This window comes from Sapajus apella, unplaced genomic scaffold (assembly GCF_009761245.1).
Source record: "Sapajus apella isolate SASKATOON/1434 unplaced genomic scaffold, GSC_monkey_1.0 scaffold4, whole genome shotgun sequence".
NCBI classification, from domain to species: domain Eukaryota; kingdom Metazoa; phylum Chordata; class Mammalia; order Primates; family Cebidae; genus Sapajus; species Sapajus apella.
In genome coordinates, this window is record NW_022436944.1 from 38,089,183 (window position 1) to 38,105,913 (window position 16,731).

General features: G+C 35.1%; 1 protein-coding gene across 9 annotated transcripts in view; it reads right to left on the minus strand.

The window, feature by feature from the left end:
- The window catches only part of TBC1D5 (TBC1 domain family member 5), a 557,272-nt gene that overhangs the window by 220,878 nt on the left and 319,663 nt on the right, over positions 1 to 16,731 (minus strand). For all 9 annotated transcript variants that reach the window (XM_032259250.1, XM_032259280.1, XM_032259257.1 and 6 more), the window contains one exon: positions 15,330 to 15,397. In XM_032259250.1, the coding sequence (XP_032115141.1) occupies positions 15,330 to 15,397 (68 nt within the window). The remainder of the gene's footprint in view (positions 1 to 15,329; positions 15,398 to 16,731) is intronic.

Consider the following 16,731-nt stretch of genomic DNA (forward strand, 5'->3'; position numbering starts at 1 on the left):
TAACTTCTAAAGAAGAGAAAAATTAACCTGAAGAGTAATCATATGTCAGAGAAGCCAAAGAAACTGCAGAATGATGCCAAATGCACTGAAGTAGGAAAGAAACACAAAAACTTTTAAAATGACTTTTCAGAACAAAAGAAAGTTGCTAAAGCCCTTAAAAAGTGAAATATCCCAAATTGAGGTAATCAGGATAAAAGACAGATAAGTAGTTAATAAAATAACTTGGTATAGAGAAGTTTCTTGGGAAACTTAGCCATTAAGAATACAGTAATCCTTTTGAGAGGTAAAATTTTCTCTCCTTCTCATTATATAACATAAATTTAACTCTGTCTTTGAGTAGGCTTCATTCCCAAAGATCTGGATCTAGATCACCTAACTTAATAATTTTGCAAGTCTTCTTCCTTACCTATTTTTTGTAAATTTTCTACACACATTAGCACAACGAAATTCTGTGTAGCTGTTACAATCTAAAATGGATTATGAAAGAATCTAAAAACTGCTATGTTAACTTTGCAAAGAGTAACCATAGACTATAAAGAATACCTAAAAACTAAAAATGTAAATTACACTTGTTAAGTCAAGTTTAGCCTGAACCTGCCTCCTTACATATTTTAAGTTCAGCCTAAAGGTTTCTCTGTAAATCGTGAACTATAAGAAGTGGAGGTGTAAACAGACCATAGCCTACACTTGTGCCAGTCATCAAGTTTTGGCCAATCAAATGTAGCCAACTATTCAAACCTTGTTCAAATAAGGCAAACACCAACCTGTAACCAATCCAGCTGTTTCTGTACCTCACTTCTGTTTTCTGAATGTCACTTTCCTTTTTCTGTCTATAAATCTTCTTCCACCATGTGGCTGTGCTGGAGTCTGAGCCTACTCAGAGTGCTGCCTGATTCATAAATCATTCATTGCTCAGTTAAACTCCATTAAATTTAATTCAGCTGAAGTTTTTCTTTTAACACACTGTATACCAATTCCTGGTTTCATTTAAATGCATACTAACTGCTTTCAAGATTAAAAACTAAAGATCTACAAGAATTCAATTGCAGGTAGTAATTTAAATTGCCGACTTTTAGCAAATATCGAATCAACTGAAAATGTGTATGATGAAGACATAGCATATCTATGCAATAGCACACCAGCTACGATTCGACTCTACAATGCTGAAGTGCTAATTTGTGAAGCTTCATGACACTCTCTCTCTAAATGGTGAAGAATCCATTGCATCAAATAAGTAAGGTAGAAAGATATATAAAAGCTCTGAAAAAGTAGTAAAGTTTTCAAAACTATTTCAAAAGTTGGAAAAAGAACTGAAAATTAGAGTTTCATGCTGAGTCTTTGGAGATTATCCAGTCCAACTCAGAGATTAACAGGCAAGGAAACTGAAGCACAGATAAATAATACCTATGCCAAAGTATCTGGGTAGTTAAGAGAACAGCAGCACTTTCCAACTGCTTTCCTAATCAGTTATAAATGAATCTGAGAAATGCATTTAGGTAAAATTCCATGACTTTAGAGTTACACATAAGAACCTAGCTCAGAAGGCTGATGAATATTAGACAATAACATATTTCCTACAAAAAATACTTGATTGTCACAGTACCAGGATTCAATCCAGAAGATGTTACATTTATAGGTATAAGAAATGAGAGAAAAGTACAGTGAGTAGCATTTCTAGGAATAGTAATAATCTGTTTTTGATGATACGTTGTAGGTTTCAAAACAGTTACCACCCATTACACTTACAGGCTTTATTTATTTAGGCTTTATTTACCCCACGCCAGCTGGTGTGGATTCAGGATAGGTAAAGTAACTTAAACATCAGTCTAACCCAAATATCACTGGAAAGGCAAATCTGTTTTTGAAACAGTAATTAAAAATACAGAATACTGACCCACACTAGAGGCAACAATCATTCAGATTTTGAAAAATCAACAATGACTCTATAGTTTCATGAAAATAAGAGAGAAATTTATTATTAAAACTGTAGAAGTTCACAATTTATTCAACCCAAAATACTGGTAGGAAAATAAAACAGAGAGGAAAAATAGTCACACCAAGTAGGAACTGGAAACTAATTTTATTATTATCAGACAGTCTTTCTACATTTGACCATAAAATAAAAATGGAGATGTAAAATAGGCGAGAACAAAATTATAAAAATAGAGATGAACAGCAAAGATTAACAGTCCATAATGGAATTTAGACTAAAACAGTCTTAAATTTTTACATTAGGGTAAAAAGTCATATTTCGGTTTTAACTCAATTGATCAGTATTTACAATATAGAAATTTCTCTCTCAGATGTGTGAAGAAACTATATTTAAACAAATTTTACATAGTACACAATAACAACAAGAGCCATCATAAACATTTGGTGTGTCAGTTTTGTTTTCTATCTTGAAATAAACCAAAATTGGTAGGAAATATAGGTTTAATTGTAAGTTTTAAAAATCATTATGGAAAATTCAAACATTTATAAAGAAAAGACAATAACAGATTGAACCCCAATCTACCCATCAGCTAGCTTTGTCACTAATCGTCTCTTGTTTTACAAATATTCCTCCCCAATATCGCATTATTTTGAAGCTAATCACAGACATTATTATATCTATAAATACTGCAATGTTTATCTCTAAAAGACAAGCACTCTTTAAAAACATAACCATAGGTCAGTTGAAGGGGCTCACACCTATAATCCCAGCACTTTGGGGGGCCAAAGCAGAAGGATCACTTAAGCCTGGAGTTTGAGACCAGACAGGGCAACAGAGTGAGATCCTGTCTTCGCAAAAAAAATTAAAAATAAATTAGTTGGGTATGATGGCACACACCTGTAGTCCCAGCTACTTGGGAGGCTGAGGTGGAAGGACTGCTTGACCCTGGGAGGTAGAGGCTGCAGTGGGCCTTGACTGTGCCATTGCACTTCAGCCTAGGCAAGAGAGTGATACCCTGCCTCAAAAAATCAAAACAAAACAAAAAACACCCAAAAATCCCATAGTGCCATTATAACACTACTACTAATAAAAATAATAATCTATTAACTTCATCAAATATCCAGTAAATGTTCAAATTTCTGTGACTGTCTAAAAATTCTTAACACTTTGTTCAAGAGCCAAGGAATATTTGTCAGTACATTACAACCTGTTGATATATCTCTTAAGATTCCTTTAATCTACAGACTTGTCCTTTTCCTCTTTTTTATCTTGCAAAGTATTTGTTTATAAAAAACAGATTTTTTATCCTGTAGAAGCTTCCCACATCAGAATTTTACACATTGCAAGTCCATTGTTTTATTTACCAGATTCTCCTTTCCCCTGTATTTGCTACAAACTGGCAGTAAGATCTAGAGACTTTATCAGTTTCAGGTTCAAGTTTTTGACAAAATTCTTCAAAGGTGATATAATTTGAGAACATGTTTGCAAATTCTTTGGTACTCCTCCCACAGAAAGATGAAAGAGTCTAACTCTCTTCCCTTTGAGTTCATGCTAGCCTTACTGACCAGTTTCTCACAAAATAAACGTGTCAAAAGTGATGCTGGAACACAGCTTCTGTCTGGCTCTCTCTGGACACCATACTGTGAGGAACCCAAGCAGCCATATGAAAAGGCCTTCTGGGGTGTTCCCACCACAGCTCCACAGGAGGTCTCACCTGAGAGCCAGCTTCAACAACTAGACAGGTGAGTGAGGAAAACTTCAGATGATTCCAGACCCTGGACTTCAAGCTACCCCAGCCAACACCATGTGGAACAGAGATGAGCCATCCTACTGAGCCCTGCCCAAGTTGTAGATTCAACAACAAAATAAATTATGTTGATTTAAACTTGGGGTGATTTCAATGTAGTGGTAAGTTGGTGTTGTGTACTTCCATGAGGAGCCACCTAATATTAGCTTATCCCACTTTCTGTGGTGCTACCAACTGTTAATGATTATCGCCTAAATCTATTAATTCATTAGAAGTCATAAAATGGTAAAACTATAATCCCATCATTTTTTCTTTATTATCTAAAATATAGATATATAATAAACACATTTTCTTCATCAATTTTTAGTTACCCTTAAGTACAATTCATATAATTTTTAAAAATCTTATGGATTTCTATTACATTTGGCTCATGGATACTTACTGCAGGCATTTGATTACATAAAGATGTATAAATGACAGAATGGCTACTAATTCTGTAACAAAAGTTATTTATGACAAAGAGTATCCTATTTGCCTTTTGGATATGGTCTCATATGACTGCAGTGTGTGGAAATGAACTGAAAAGTGAAGGATGGTGAACTAAACACCATCTTTGGAGGCCCAATAACCAGGAATCCAGGTGCCTGATAGTTGGAAAGACATTCAACAGGGCAATGGTCTGTCATAATACAGACAATAAAGGGAAGCCAGACAAACATCTGGGCTATCTGTAATGCAGAGTTTCTCAGGCAACAAAGAGACAAAAAGAATCTTTCCTAAGCAAGAAAAGGGTTAAGAAAAGAGTAAAATGATAAAGGGTTTTGTCACCACATTATAGTACATAATTAGGTAATTAGAAGTATTAAAACAGACAAAGCATTGGGCCCAGATGAAATACTGAAGATGCAAGTATTCAATAAGATGCCCCAGGGGAAAAAGTAAAGCCCTTGGTGAGGGTTTATAATCATGCAATAGGACAAAGAAGCACAGAAGGACTTGAAGGAACAATAACTGTTGTTATGCCCATATTTCAAAAACAGAAAATCAAAACAAGCACTCATCCAAAATTTTTAAATGAGCTGATGAAAACTCCCTAGAATACTATTAACCACCAAAATAACTGTAATACCTTACAGTGGTTTATTGTTTTACTAAAGAAAAACTGAACAATCAAGCCAAGACCACAACAAGGAACAATTTGATATGGAATAAAAACAGACACACTGAAACGCACAATTCTTTTTCTTCCTGTGTTACTTATGTTGGTTGATAATTTGCATTCTCCCTATTCAACCAAACCTGTTTTCTCTATTTTGCCGGCATATAGCTGAATTTAATTTCCCAGCTTCCTTTTCAGTTAGCTCTGGCCACGTGACTGAGTGCCAGCCAATGGAATGAGAGTGGAAATTATGTGTGACTACACAATACACTCCCCTAACTTCTCCACCAGCAGGCCTCTGTACACATTTCCCATTCTAGTGAACAGAATGAAAAAGATCATGGGAAGACCTTGGAAGCTCCATGGGGATGTGTTAAAACTATGCCAGCAAATTCTTTAATTCTCACCCTTCCCTTCTGAGGTAATGGCATAAAAACAAGATAGTTTCTAGTGGCTCTTTTTCTTTCTTGGATTGCTTGATCTGGAGAAAGTAACTTTTTAAAGAGGACCCTTAAGTAGCACCATGGAGATATCTACATGGAGAGGAACGAAAGTGGATACTCCAACTATAGTCAGGCAATCAAATGTCTGCAGCTCCAGTAACCACCTGACTGCAATCTCATGAAACACTTGTAAGACACAATCTCCCAGCTACACTGCTCCCAAACTCCTGATCCATAGCAGTCATGAAATACTAATTGATTGTTGTTCTATGCCACTAATTTTGGTTGATGAATTACGTAGCAAAAGATAATAGAGGTTTTGATACCGGAAACTAGGGTGCTGTTTTTTAAAAAAAAAACCTAAAATATGTGGTAAACGTGTCTATGGGACTGGATAGAAGCCAGAAGGACCTTCAGGAGAGCATCAGTGAAAAACTAAAGGCTGTGGGAAAAAAGACTATTAGCAAAAGACAACCTGCAAGGAGGCTGCCAGTGTGGGCTTAAATGAATGCGAGAAAAAAAATGGAGGAAAAGGGTTCCTTATTATGCAGTGGTGGAAAATCTGGCTATATGATAGCTTTGAGTTATATGGAACACAGAAACTGAGTGATCTAGCTAAGGAGATATCCAGGCAGAGTGCTAAAGGTGCTGTATGGTTTATTTGTGTTACTTATAGCAGAATGAAAGAAGAGAAAAAAACAAAAGGAATAACTGGTAAACATAAAGATGCTAGAACTCGCTTGGTTTGAAAATACAGCTTTTTCTCATTCCCAGCCTCTTAAGACAGCAAATGATGCCAACATTAACTCACTGCTTCTGGGCAAAGACGAAATCTAGGACGAAGACAGAAAAGCAAGACCTAAAGATGAAATCAAAGGTGTTACTGTAAAAGCCTTCGTTAAGATCTCAGAAAGCTCTAAGATGATGCCATAGAGAACCCTTCAGTCAGACAAAAGGCCCTTAGAAAGATTTTTAAAAGCATGCCTCACAGCCTCTAGCAGGGAGGGATCAGGGATGCGGCTAAACATCTTACAGTGCACAAAACAATCTCTCAAAACAAAGAATTGGTCCAAAATGTTAATATTCCCAAGGTTGAGAAACACCGCATTCCAATATGTAAACCCACAGGGCAGAAACAGTAACTACTTATTTAGTCTCCACCACTTTTTGAATAAGATTTGAGATACTGATTCATTTACGTTTTTGTCCCATTTGCTTCACAAAGTGCTTGCACACTGAAGGTACTTAATAAATGTTTCCCGAATAAGCATTAAATCTAGGCAAACAAAATTAACATAAATTATAGAGTAGTGGAGAAACAAGTCACAGGCACCAATTCCATTTGGCCATCAACAAGTTATATTTGCTTATTCATGCCTTCTTTCCAAGCTTCAACTTGTCACCTTTGCAAAATAAAAGGATTTTACTAGATGACTATTGATGACACAAATGCTTCTAATAGGTGCCAGGTACTGGGGAATATGAAAATACAAAACATATGAACTCAAGAAAATCTAGGAGAAAAAAACACAGAAATCTTACAGATAATTTTAAAAGAAAATAATTACAATAAAGTATGCATTATATATTAAAGAACAGAAGAGGCAGTCTTTTGTTTATTTGAATCTTCAACTTCTAAAACAGTAGCTGGCACAGTAATTTCTCAAGTAGTATTTGCTGAATGAACAAATACACCTACAAACCTTACAAAAAACCAAATCCTTAATGAAAATTAAGACTATGGAATCAGGGATTGGGGTATGAAGGCAATGCAAGAGCAACGCCTGAAAAGGGTTCTGCTGTCTTTATTTTTGCAATGAACAAAAGAATGACATACAGCTTTCATAGCTCATAAACAGGAGGTGAATACTAATTTTGTAAAATGAAAAAAAAGAATGTAGTAATTTGTTGTGATGACAATGGGTAGGACTCAGCCCAAGAGGACAGCAGAAAAATCTTCAAGAGGCTAACAATGAAGGTGGAGTAAGATACAGTTGAGAAGATTAAGCAGAAAAAAAAGGGGGGGAGGAGGAAGGTGGGTTTGGGACAACAGGATACAAGGTTGGGAAAAGGAAGGCAGGTGTGGCTGCTGTTCAGGAGACTGGATCTCTCACCATTGAAGTAGAGGTTTTCATCTAAGGTTCTTTCTAGTTCTACAATGCCTGAGTCACATCACAAGCTTTTAACCCCACTCCTCCAAAAACATCTTTCTGTTCCTACCACAAAGGTGAAAAATTAGGAAAAAGCATACATGTAGGTAGATGTACTGTATATGTACTTTCAGTGCAAGACGAGACTGTCACAAGTGGAAATACAGACTTTATTTTGAAGATTTGAAAATAAATGTATTTGAAAATACATTTCTTTATTTTCAATAATTAAGAAAAAAGTTAAATTAAATACAAAGCATTACCCCTGAAGGACCAAAGCTGGTTCAATTCTAAATCTGGTGAAATGTTCTAAAAAGACTGCGTTACACCACCTAACAGGCTATGCCCACTGGAAATATTTCAGAATGGGATATTATTTTACTGCTCACCAAACTTTACTTTTTAACCTTCTTGTAATCATATAAATCTGCAACTATAAATAGTCCTTAAAAATCTGGGCTCATTTAAAACAAAGAAAATCTGAAAAGCAAAAATTCTATTGGTCAGCAGTTCAGAGGGTACCCCTATAACTGTGTGCCCCTATGTACTACTGCTCCCAAATTCCAAAGACTAGGAGCATCAGGGTGCCAACGAAAGCACTGCAAATATATGTTCTGTAGCAAACAGACCTATATTTTCATTAAAATAATGAAAAAAAATTTTAAGTTTTAAAAAATCTCACAAATTAGAATAAATGAATGCTAAAAATTTGCATGCTTAAATGAAATAGAAATGGGAAAAATATACTTTAAACCAGTACAGGAGCAGTACAGGAAAATACTAAATATACATATGCAATAGCAATTATTTTGGTTTTACCTTAAGTGTCAAATGAGGAAGGACTATAGGCCATTTGACAGAAGAATTATTTCTCATATTCCTGAAAATCTGTTTTCCCCCCCTCTTTAATATTTAAGAAACACACACACAGGTTGCCGACAACTCTTAGAACGCGGCTTGTGTTGTAGTTTTCACTTTCTCGGCTGTGAACAAGTGCATATGTGAGGGCTGGTCGTGCATGCACAAGCATGTACTTTGCCTGCATTAAATAAAATCACAACACAACACCAAGTACATCCACTCATTCATGTGTGCCTGCAGTCCACCTCGAGGAGACTGAAAATATAAATACAAGCTGCTATTTTGGTGTGATCACAGGAATATGGCAGCTTGTATTTTTTTTTCTCTTTAACATTTTAACACTGGGCAGATTGTCGGCATTAACACACACCAAAATCAATTCTGCTCTGAAATTGCTTGTAAAATGCTTCTTCCCTGAGCAATTTGTTTTTTATTTAAATAAAAAATGGGTTTGGGGGAAACTGTGCAGGAGATACTTGATATTTAGGACATCGTAACTTTGTAAAGCGTGACATCAATGGACCAAATTACTGAGAGTATTTCTTTTTCAAAATAGGAACTGAGAAAGAGGATCTTTAAATTAAAAAAAAAAAAAAAAAAACCAAAAAAACACAATAAAATAACTCAGTAAAATAACTTTTGAATACGCTTAATATAAAAAAAAATCTAGTTTCCATCCACATACTACAATGTAACATAATAATTACATTTGGCCAAAAATTCAGATAAGACTTATTTACTATAAAAATGCATGGAGTTTTCTAATGGAGAAAGAAAAGAAACAAAAGTAAATATTTCACAAAGGCCATATCTAACAGTTCAACAAGAATAAAAAGTAAAATGTAGACATTTACATCATATACTACACAAAAATATAACAATAATGAATTATCATTCCAATTTTAGTATATGTGCTGCCGAGGCAAGCACAATAATGAATTATCTACACAACGCTGTCCAACAGAACTTTCTGTTAAGAATGGAGGTATCCTCTGTAAGAGTTGTCCCATACAGTAGCCACTATCAGCTCTATGACTAAGGTAGCTACTGTGAAGACTAAAACTTTTTAATTTTATTTAATTTAAAATTTTATTTAAATAGCCACATGTGCCTGGTGTCTACCAAACAGTACAGAACATATCTATAATTTTTAAAAAAGAATTTAAAGAATTTATTTTTTTTACTTCTCTACCTGCTCCTTTTCTCTTGCAAACAATTATTAATGAATCCAGAAGATATCAAACGATCGGATTTTTTAAATTGAGGGGACAAAGTTTGCTTGCAAAATATCAAATTATAAGATTTTTAAAACCAAGAAGACAAAATTTGCTTACATAGATTATGTTTGAAGCATGACACACGTATATACTATAAACAAAAGGAAGCATTAAAATGAAAAAGTCACTTTTTTTTTTTTTTTGAGACAGGATCTCACTCTGTCACTCAGGCTGTAGTGTACTGGAGTGACCACAGCTTACTACAGTCTCAACCCCCTGGGATTAAGCGCTCCTCCCACTGCAGCCTGCCAAGTAGACAGGACTACAGGTGCGTGCCATCACGTCTGGCTAATTTCTGTGTTTTTTTGTAGAGGTGGAGTTTTGTCATGTTGCCCAGGCTGGTCTCAAACTCCTGGGCTCAAGTGATCCTCCTGCTTTGGCCTCCCAGAGTTCTGGGATTAAAGGAATGAGCCACCACACCTGGCCCAAGAAAGTTGCATCTTTAAAAACTCACCATGGAGATACAAGTAAGAAAAAGAATAATTAAATTATGAATGAGCTACCTAAAATCTTAACTACAATAACTAGAAATACAAAAGACCAGATATTGAAGATGATGACAGCATATCAATAGGCAATGAGATAAACTTTCAAACATGGTCAAAGTTACAATTATAAAAGTCAGTTAAAGAAATGTAATCATTTAATTCAAGAGAGAGGGAAAACACATTTGAAGAAAAGATGAGACTATTTGGCAATAGCTTATAAATATGTTAATCTGCAAATGATGTTATAGATGCTGCATATATATTTTTAGAATAGACCTTGATAGACCAAATAACATACTTCTTTGGCATCTAATATGGAAATCATATTTTATCCTGAACTCATTATTTCCCACCATTTTAAATAATACTGAATTTCATTTAATGTTAGAGCTTTTGAAACATGGCAAAATTAGTTCAGAATAGACAATGCAAGTTCTAAATTGGAAAGCTGTAAATGGAAATTCCTTGATTTACCTTTTGATTATCAGTTTCTTCAGTAATAAAAATGGGAATAGTAACAACCTCATTAGGTTGAGATAAAATTGAAATGAATGCAAAACGCTTTGAGGCAAAAAAGGGTTAGTGACATAAAAGAATATTAAAACTGGCTGAAGGGGAAGATAGTATTTAATACAGTGACATAACCAGATCAAATAAATTAAATAATGATGGCAAAATCACAGCTCATGAAATCAAATCATCTTGTTTAAACTCATACTAGAAAGTTGACAATAGTATATTTTAAAGTGTGCTTATGTCTCTGAAAATTTACAGATGTTTGAGATAATTACTAAAATTGAACAACACTGATCATCAGTGATAAGTTTCACAATCAACGATCATTTATTAAGCATCAACTTGTTGATGTGCAGTGCGACAAAAACAAGACTAGGTCCATGCCCTCAAGGGGTTTACCACAGGTCTGAAAGATAAGACCTGGGCTAATACAAGAGATCTTGTACATATTGCTTCTGTTAATGGCACTAGTAATCCTGCACTGTAACTTTTTTTTTTCTTGTTTTCTCTGTAAGCTTCTTAAGGGTCCATGTCATATTTATCTTGGCATCTCTAGTACCTGGTACACTGAGGAGATTAATATAAATGTATTGAATACACTGACAGATGGACCTAAGTAAATACAAACCAAACAGAATTAAATAATATTAAAAAGTTATTAAGAAAATTCTCCACAACACAGACTAGGCACCAATGATTTCTAATTGTCAAGATTGGAAAATGCTTCATAAACTCAGGTGATGAACTCAGGCCTTGAATAATGAGCTGTCAGGAATCTAACAGGAAACAGGAGGGAAGCAGCATTCCAGCACTAGAGGAGAGCATGAAAAATTCCACAACATGGAAAATGAAAAGCACAAAACCTGTTTGTTGAATAATGCCAGAAGCCCTTGTCTAAAAGGGAACTGGGTATGAATTACAGAAGCTGAGTGAGTCCATTCTTCTTCAGGCCACAGGGAGTCATAGAAAGTTCTGGATTAGGCACATAGCATGATTATAAACGTGCTTTGAGTAGAGTGATTGGGCTGCTACGCATGGAATGGACTGGAAGTGGAAAAACACTAGATCCCAAGAAACAAACGATTAAGTGACTGTAGACAGGAGGTAAAAAGGATCTGAAACAGAGCAATAAAAATGGAATAGAACTGATGAATGTGAGAAAACTACATATAATGATCCCCTAAATTTGTATTTCAAAATATAAAATATATATCCCTGAACTATCTACCCACTCCTGGTTTAATTACATTTTTAGTCTAATAAATCACTGACATTACTTAATTTGAAATACTCCAATAGACTCCTAGTTGCCCTTCCAGCTTCCATTGTTACATCTACCTTCGCCCCACTGCCCAGCAGCCATAATTATCTTTTTAGGTATCATGCCACTGCCCAATGTCCTCCAAACACTTTCCATTGCAACTGGAATAAATCCTTATTTCTCACTGTGTTCCACAAGACTGTCTGGCCTTTGCTCTCCTCTCAGATTTCCTTCTTTAAAGCACTTTCTCTAGCCATGCCTGCCTTCTTTTTGTTCCTCTAAACACTGAGTTCGTTTTCATGGAGAAACTAACTTTGCCCTAGCTACTCCCTCTGCCTACATGTTCTTGCCCTAGTTCTTCATGTGACTGGCCTTTACATTTTTTCACATCTCAGCTCAAACGTCATCTTCTCAAAGCCGTCTTCTCCAATCATTATTCCTAAAATAGCCACAGCTATCCCACTGGCTACTCTCCTCCTAGCTGTCCAGTTACCCTGCTTTATTCCTTCAAAGGAATTATCATCCTCTGTAATTATCCTCTTTATCTATAGATGCTTGTTGTCTCACCAGTCTCCCCCCAATCACACTAAATTATACAACTTGTGATAGCAGCATCCCGTCTGCATTATTCACCACTCTGTTCCCCACAGTGCAAAGGGCAATTCTGGAACACAGCAGATGCTCCATAAATATACATTAAAAAAAATTCTTATCACAAAGGCTAGTAGACAAGTAACACTTTGTAACCTTATCTGGGCTATACTTCTTTTCCTTCCCTATTTTATTAGGAAATTCCTCATAGACTGAAATAAAAATCATATATTTTAGATCATGTAGTGCCTTATAAAGATGTAAAGTAGTAAATTTGTACAAGCTATTCAGCTTTTACAATTAAATAATTTGGTGGTCTTAAAATAAGACTGATCGCCTTACCTCACAAGCTAAGTATTTGTATAAAAATAACAAGGAGACTTAATCTAAAAGTGGAGAGAGCCATGGGAGAGTCTTCAAGAGAAGATATGGAATCCTCCTATGATGGTTAATATTGAGTGTCAACTTGATTGGATTGAGGGATACAAAGTATTGTTCTTGGGTGTGTCTGTGAGGTTGTTGCCACAGGAGATTAATATTTGAGTTAGTGGACTCAGAGAGGCAGACCCACCCTCAATCTGGATGGGCACCATCTAATCAGCTGCCAGCATGGTTAGAACAAAGCAGGCAGAAGAAGGTGGAAAGAGCAGGCTTGCTGAGTCTTCTGGCCTTCATCTTTCTCATGTGGTACATGCTTCCTGCACTCGAACATCAGACTCCAAGTTCTTCAGCTTCAGACTCCAGGTGGTTTGCCAGGGGCTCTTGGGCCTTCGGCCACAGACTGAAGGCTGCACTGTCAGCTTCCCTGCTTTTAAGGTTCTGGGACTCAGGCTGGCTTCCTTGCTAGTCAGCTTGCAGATGACCTACTGTGGGACTTCACCACAATCATGTGAGTCAACACTCCTTAATAAACTCCCCTTCATATATACATCTATCCTATTAGTTCTATCCCTCTAGAGAACTCTGAACAACACACTTCCCTACTATGCTATTAACTAAAGGGCATCCTAGCTACCTGCCTTGAATCAGTGGTTTGCCATTTTAATTAAAATACACGAGTAGAGATACATTTTAAGAAAAACACTAGTTACATACATACACATACACACACACACATGTATTATGTATATATGTATCTGTGTATATATCTTGCATTTTTATAAGAAAAAAACAGAAAATATAGAAGTTTTCAAGACCACTTTCTTTCATAACAAAGCAGAAATGTTTGAACTAAGTAACCAAAATGATAAACAAATTCCCAGTATCACTGCCTATTTGGTGTGGCTATCAGAATTTTATTTTCCCCCTTTCTTGTTTGCTACTTCTTTAAGTCAATCTGGCCCCCTGGCCTCTGACTCTGTGACTTGGCACCAGCGCTGTGGCCCCTCCATTTCCATTTGATAACTGTAGAGAAATTATTTATAATCCTGTTCATTAGACAGATCAATCTGAAGTTGGCAAGTTTTTAATGTAACTATCTAGCATTTTAAAAAAGAGATACCTTTACAGTTTGGTTAACAATATATACTGCACAATTTGTTTTTAAAAGGCCTGTTTACTACCACTGTTTACCTATATACTTAAATGATTGAGGAAATTCCTTCTTTTGTTTTATTCAAACATTCATTGAATGCCAGGACTCCTGTGTGCTAATAAAATGGTGCTCTACTTTCTGCATCTATATACTAGAGAGACCAAGCACTATCACCCACATCTCTGAGAGTGGCTTCCCTAACTGGGTTACTCCTGAGTTAAATGGATAACTCAAGCTAATCAAAATGATCCCATACTTCTCACCCCATACTCTACTACCACTGATAATTACCTGTGGTTTCATTGTACTCTAAATCTATGATTCCTCTGAATTATTTTCATTTAAAAGAACATTTATTTGTTAAATATGTAGTACAAATTTAGTAGTTCATGTCATCTCATTATTCAGTGTTTCTGACATGCAAAGAAATGAGTATCAGACAGTGAGCGGCCCTGACATTATAAAAGGTTTAGTAGGAATTGAACTAGAAGCAGAGCACACAGGAAAAGCTGGAGAAGGACTTGGGGGAAGCCACTAGAGATACTCATAATTCTGCACATACCTAATCCCAGATCCTAAGGATTACATTCTTTACTAACATTTATACAATGATTTACAGTTTAAAGTGTAAACCTAACTAATTTACTACTATTCTGACCACAAAAATCCTATGATATGGTTACTGCTGTTTAAGAGAAGAGGACACTGGGAGGGAAAGATGTTGAAGTAATTTTCCCACAATTATAGCATCTGTTAGTTGGACTCTACCTACGATCTTCTGAGACAAATTGCATTTACTTCTCACCATATGACTCAGTAAGATGAGGTCGAATATATCAAAGTTATGGACATTAAGCTAAGTAAGAAATTACTCTTTTATATAATAAACACTGAGCAGACTGAAAGAAGAGATTGTCTGTAAACCTGAATAGCTTCAAGAGGAAGAAAAATCAAACACAGGGTAAGAATAACAGTTGTCATATAACAAGTAACTTGGTTGGAAGGGGATTCAAATGCATAAAGTAAGGGATAAAATTTTCTGGCAACAACAATATGACTATACAATATAACCTTAAAAAGATGCATATGACTTCAAAGAACTTGGAAATTGATAAAACTAATTAAATATTATTGAAGATCATCAATATTATAAATGTAACTTACTTTTAAACGGAACATAGAAATCTGTATTGCTAGAGTAGAAAACAATCCTTATTATCACAATTTGTCAAAATAAGTTTGTCATTAATACAAGTAGAATATTGCATTCAATTAATGTGCCTCTGTAGATTTTGTGTTTTGTTAAAATTAGAAAGAGATAGCAACAATTTTCAATTATTGAAAGTAATATGTAAATAGTTCTACATACGTTCTTTTGACATCTTGTTCAATCATTGATCGAAGTTCTTTATCTTGGAAGAATTTGTTCCAAAGACTCTATAATAAGGAAAATAATCTATTATGTAGTCTCACATCTTTGCTTTACTTTTAATAATTTTGATTTAATAATTTAAATGGTTAAATTTATTCTTCTCTGAGTTACCATTTCACATTGCAGATAAAAAATCTGAGACTGGGGTAATTTTTATTAAAATCTAGTTTAATCTCAGAAACACATCTTTATTCTAATATCAATTTTTTCCAGTTTAATATTATTGTATAAAGTCAGCCCTCCTCATCTGCAGGTTCCACAACAAAAATCCAACCAACTGTGGATCAAAAATATCAGGAAAAAATTAAAAATAGCAATACGACAATAAAAAATACAAATTAAAAACAGCACAGTATAACAACTTTATTTAGCATTTACATTGTGTTAAGTATTATGAGTAATCTAGAGATTATTTAAAGTATACAGGAGGATGTACACAGGTTACACGGAAATATTATGCCATTTTATAGAAGAAACTTGATCACCTGCAGACTGTGGTATCCATGAGGGGCCTGGAACCAATCCCCTATGAATAATGAGAAACTAGTGTATATTCTTAAAATTTCTATTATCTATTTAAAGTGAACAATACTTTTCACTGACATGTGCTACTGCTACTACCCCTGTAACAATAAAAAGGTGCTTGGATTACAGCAGGACCCATGGGCCAACTGTCCCCAGCTTGAACCTGACCTGAATTCCCAATGCACTAAGAAAGATAGGTAAAGTTTTCTGCAGAGCTTGGTTTTACAATCCAGTAAGTTTTTACATACATTTTAAAATCTGAATTTAAGGGAAAGTTTTTGAAAATTACTTAACATTGTATGCTCTTATACCGAAGACTCTATAAATACTTATGTATCAAGTAAGAGAAATGCTAACACTATGTATTAGAAGAAAAAATGTGTTTTTAGGTAAATAGGCAAAAACTAGAGCACTAACACTTGTAAAGCTACATAATAGCTTTAAAGTAGTAATTACTCCTTCTCTTCACTAGCATACGAGAAGTAAACCTGATATTTTAAAAACTTCTTCATAGACTTACTAGAAATGGTTACTTCCTTCTTCCTGTGAGTTAATCCTATTAAGTGAGCCCTTCTTTATTTTTATCATGAAGGGAGGCTTTCCTTAGCTATGCAGTTCCCCATTGCCACCCTGACAAGACAATTCTATTCTCATTTTTATGCTCTTATATTTTACCCTTAGTTTTTACAGAATCCCAGGATTTCTTTGCATTGTCATTCCACAGAAATAGATCATAAATTTCCTAGAACAGTGTGTGTGTGTCTGTGTGTACACATATATATTTATATGGTGGTACTATATGTGGAGTAAAGAA